Source organism: Quercus lobata, chromosome 8 (genome assembly GCF_001633185.2).
Source record: "Quercus lobata isolate SW786 chromosome 8, ValleyOak3.0 Primary Assembly, whole genome shotgun sequence".
NCBI lineage: Eukaryota > Viridiplantae > Streptophyta > Magnoliopsida > Fagales > Fagaceae > Quercus > Quercus lobata.
The window spans coordinates 8510570-8515639 of NC_044911.1; the positions used below are offsets into that span (position 1 = coordinate 8510570).

At 33.5% G+C, this 5070-nt stretch overlaps 1 protein-coding gene across 1 annotated transcript; it reads left to right on the top strand.

Moving 5' to 3' along the window:
- The first annotated feature begins 1585 nt into the window (after positions 1-1585).
- On the top strand, positions 1586-4623 carry LOC115956281 (pirin-like protein). The gene is made up of 5 exons (XM_031074706.1): positions 1586-1646; positions 2137-2218; positions 2367-2418; positions 3344-3510; positions 4074-4623. The coding sequence occupies exons 1-5, from the start codon at positions 1586-1588 to the stop codon at positions 4576-4578; spliced, it is 867 nt and encodes a 288-aa protein (XP_030930566.1). The 3' UTR covers positions 4579-4623.
- The last annotated feature ends 447 nt before the right edge of the window (positions 4624-5070 follow it).

Consider the following 5070-nt stretch of genomic DNA (forward strand, 5'->3'; position numbering starts at 1 on the left):
ATAACAACAAATTAATGGAATTAAGCCAATTGAATTGCCTTGATGAAAACCCAATCAACCACCCTCACACATAGTAAAGCTAATATCCATTGACCAAAATCAATTTCCATTTTCAACTGTAGGGTTTTTTTTTTTTTTTTGAATAATTTGTTGTTGGAAGCTAAACACCCTTTAAAATAATTCTTTGGAATCCCGACCCCGTCAAAGAAGCCACTCTTTCTTTTTTCTTGTTTGAGAAGCAAGAAGCCACTCTTTCACTATTTCTATTTTTCTATTATTTTAGCCCCTATATGAAGGAGTATCAAGATCTTCGATAAGGCGGGGGAACTGGGAAGCAAAGTAGTTTGTGCTCTAATACTTTCCTGTTACTTTTTTTTCCTGTTTTATTCCATTTGCCAGGCTTCAATACTTTCCTGTTTGCTACTCGTTATTCTCAATGCAATAGGATACGTGGTTTTTTCCTTTTCTTCTTTCGTAAGCTCTCCCCACTTTTGTTTATTTCTCTTTGCTCATTTGATTTTATACTTATATTCACTTTCTAAATTTCTATTTTATAATTTTCATAAATGATCTATTATATTCTCTTTTTTACAAAATGCAATTCATTTATTTTACCTATTAATGTTTTTTTTTTTAAAGAAAGTTTTAACATATGGTATCCACTCCTGATTAATAGTTTTTTATTATTAGAGTAAGACATCAATTAGCTTTTAGTGTAGTTGGAGATTGAATTTCAAATCTCTTATTCAAACATCAAATATTTTTCTAATTGAACTTATTAAAACTCACTACTAATGTCATTTTGTTTCCTGATTTCGATGTAAATAGAAGACGTTCTTCAACACTTCAATACTATAATCTAATCCTATATAAAAAAAATTTTAATATAATTTGAGCTCCTTCTAAATATGCGTTTGGTTTCATATTAAAAAGCCAGTTTATTTTACTATTTAGCTTATTTTTACTACTATTCATGAGCCTTATTACACTTTTTTGTACCATTCATGGGTCCCACTATACTATTTTAACTAACTTTTACTTTTATCTACAATACTTTTAGCAAAAAGTTTTCAATTTTAACAAAATAAGTGGATTCTAAACAGAACCTAATTATAAATAAATAAATAATTCAAGATAAAAAATGTCCAAAAACTTGTGTGCAATGAGAAATTATTGGGACCTCTTGGAGGACCACTGATGTGGTCCTCCCAGGTCTTACCACCCAATAAGAAAATGCCATGTAACCAATTTTTTAAACTCAGCTCCACATCATTACTTTCCTATTAACTTAACTATTGTTAGCAGATCAAACCAAGGTTAAAACTCAACTCCACTTACCCACAGTCGGAAACCCAAAATCAATTAGCCAAATCAAACCGTGTGAACCCAAAATCAATTAGCCACTTTTAACCCCAACTGTGTTAGCCACTTCTCACCCAATTTCTGAAACCCAAAATTTTATTTTACCCACTCAATCCTCTTCCCTCTCCCTTCCCGCATGATTGAACGAGTCTTTCAAACAATCTTATGCTAGGCTTTCTTTCTTATCCCTTGGATGAATAGTGAGTACGATTAACTGTAAACTATGGTTGAAGTGGTTGCTGGAATCCACACACCACCATTGCAACTAACCAAGATTGATCAAGGTATGTATGTTACAAAGACTCATTTCACTCTTCAATGTATCATTCTCTTAGTTTTGTTTTGTTTTTATGTAGTTTATAAATTAGTGTCTTCTACATGTTTGATAAAAGCCCAAGATGAGAAAGAATTAAAATAATGAAATTTTTATGTGTTGTTTTCTTTCTATCTAGTTTATAGATATTAAAAATTAAATTTTTATGAGTCTGTGGTGTGAATTGTTAGAACTCATTCCATACCCCTGCCTACTTTTTGTTTTTGGGTTTATTAAATGCCACTCTGTTTCTTTGGTCTTGAAATAGAGCACAAGTTCTAAACGAACCTTAAGTCCAAAATGTAAAAATAGTTCAATTTTTTTTTTCTTATGCTTAATAGTTTATACTCACACACCATTCTAACCATTCTTTCTTTTTCTTTTTCTTTTTTATTTATTTATTTTTTTCTTTTTGATTTGAGTTTCCTTAGAAATGTGTTTTGTGATGTTTTTAATTATAGATATAAGGGCTGACGAAGAACTACAAGATGTTGAAAATTTGCTTGGAATGGTGGGACACAGTGAGGAGGAAGCATATAAATTGTATAATAATTATGCTATACAAATTGGGTTTAGTGTTCGAAAAAAAAAAAAACTTAGATATGTAAAAAATGGTGTAAGACAACGAGAGTATTTGTGTTCGAAAGAAGGACCATTTGGATGATAAGAAATTCAAAATATTATAAACTAGGACTGGTTGTGATGCTAGTATCCGGTTTACAGTGACAAATGGTGAGTGGAAGGTTACTCATTTCAATCCTAATCATAATCATGAGCTTGCAAAAGCCTGAAGAAAGACTGTTTTTAAGGTCGAATTGAAAAATAACTGATGCTCAGTTAAGTGTAATAAGAACTATCAAAGAAGTAGACATAAGAACAGTAAGTACATATTCCTATTTAGTTGAGGAAGTTGGGAGATTTGAAAATGTTGGGTTTATAAAACGAGATAGATATAATGTGGTGAACAAGCAGAAGTTAATCAATGTTGAGGTTGGAGATGCTCAAAGTTTAACAAACCATTTTAAATAGAAACAAGCAGAAAATCCTATGTTTTTTTTATGCAATTCAAGTTGATCAAGAAAATCGAATGAATTTTTTTTTTTTTTTGGAGAGATGGTAGATCAAAAATTGATTACAACTCTTTTGGAGATGTATTATGCTTTGGCACTACATATCGAACTAATAAGTATAATATGATATGTGCCCCATTTGTAAGTGTCAACCATCATTGTGAAACAAGTTATGTCATTAATTTCTCTTAAAAAAAAAAACCTCATTGTTAATAATGGAATTTCCGGTGTAACATTTAGATTTACATTGTTGGCATTTGTCAGCTGTCTGGCATCATATTTTTTTTTATTGGTCAGCCAGTCAGACCCAAGGCATGCAGTTCACTATGCTACAACTGTCCAAGGTTGACATGACCTTTCAGGCACCAGGTGGTTGCCAGGAAAGGTCTTGAAGACAAAATAACCTTACACTTTGGCTTAATACGGTCAATAATCTAATCACAGTAAATTTCAAGACATTTTTCACATTTATTAATACACTTTGATTGAAATACGACCTATTGTACTTGCTTTCATTGATTGGGTCCCTATTTGAACTATTTAGAGGTGAGTTGCAAGTACCTTAAGTTGAAGGCAATTCAATTGTTTGTGTCATCAGGGATCATTCACACATGAAGATTTTGAGGGGCACAGAGGGACAATAGGAGCCGGTGACTTGCAATGGATGACTGCAGGAAGAGGTATTGTTCACTCAGAAATGCCTGCCGCCCAGGGAACCCAAAAGGGCCTACAGTTGTGGATCAACCTATCCCCCAAGCATAAAATGTAAGTACACCACTCACTAAAGGTTAGCCTAACCATAGAGATAGATATGAGTATGGCATACATTTTATGTCACTATATGGTTATTTTTTAACCCAGAATATTATGGGACATAGTCCCCCCCTCCCAAAAAACAAAACAGAATATTATGGCAGGTCTATCCACTCAATGAAATAGTCAAATAAGTAATATGCAACTTTCCCATCCTGATTCCTACTACTACGATGATTCGTCATCATTGAACCTTTTCCAAAGGTGCTTTTGAAATGCACCATAGGGTGTGTATGCATACCAGCCAGAAATGGTCAGCCTAAACAACTGCCTTTATAGTCATATCCCATGGTGGATAAGTTAATTTCTGTCATGATACTAGCACCTGCTAGCTTTGAACTTCTAGGAAAATTTGAATAACTCTTGTGGGTTAGTGACAGTGATCAAATATTAAAATTTTGAAAGTATTTTTATGCCTTTCAAAGGCAAAACTCTCGCATGAATTTCTTGCCAATGTAGACCTGCCTAAAAATCCAAAATTCATCTAATTGAGTTGTAATTTTGTTTGATCACAGGATTGAACCAAGGTATCAAGAAATACTGAGCAAGGATGTTGCTGAAGCCATCAAAGATGGGATTAAGGTTAGAGTTATAGCCGGCGAGGCCTTGGGAACTAAATCACCAATCTACACTAGGACCCCAACTATGTATCTGGACTACACTCTCAAACCAGGAGCTCACCTTCAACAACCAATACCAATATCATGGAATGCCTTTATCTATGTCTTGGAAGGTGAAGGTATCTTTGGCAATGCAAAATCTTCACCCACCGCAGCTCACCACCTTCTTCTGCTAGGAACTGGGGATGGCTTGGAGGTATGGAACAAGTCCTCCAAACCTCTCAGATTCATTCTAGTTGGGGGTGAACCATTAGGCGAGCCACTAGTGCAGTTTGGACCCTTTGTGATGAACACACAAGAAGAGATTGACCAAACCATTGATGATTTTGAGAATTACGTTAATGGTTTTGAGAAAGCCAGGCATTGGAGATCAGAAAGCAACCTTAGTCTTGATTGTTAGGCTATTAGCTATTGTTTTATTTGGAATTTATTTGTTGATGCCAAAAGTAGGAAATTAATAAAATGTTATTTCTCAAAATTATTTTGTTCATCAAAATTTATGATTTATGAACCGCCATTAATTTGATGTACTCATTTCCGTAACATCAACTCAATTTGATCGTGCAGTATGTCTTTATTTTTAGCTCTTGTTCTATTTAGAATTGACTTGTTGATTACAAAAGTGGGAAATTAATAATTTTGATTCTCAAAATTTGTACATCAAAATTTAGGTTTTAGAAAATGAACCAACATTAATTTGATGAACTCATTTTCTTAACATCAACTCAATTAGATCATACACCATGTTTTTGACCTTTTTTTGGTGTTCTTTGCAAATCTGGAATTACAATTGAAAGCTGACCATAATAATTTGATCCTGCATATTGAAGGAGATCTGGTTAGCCATCAAGTTAATGGTATCACACCCGTACATGTCCTCTTCGAATAGCTT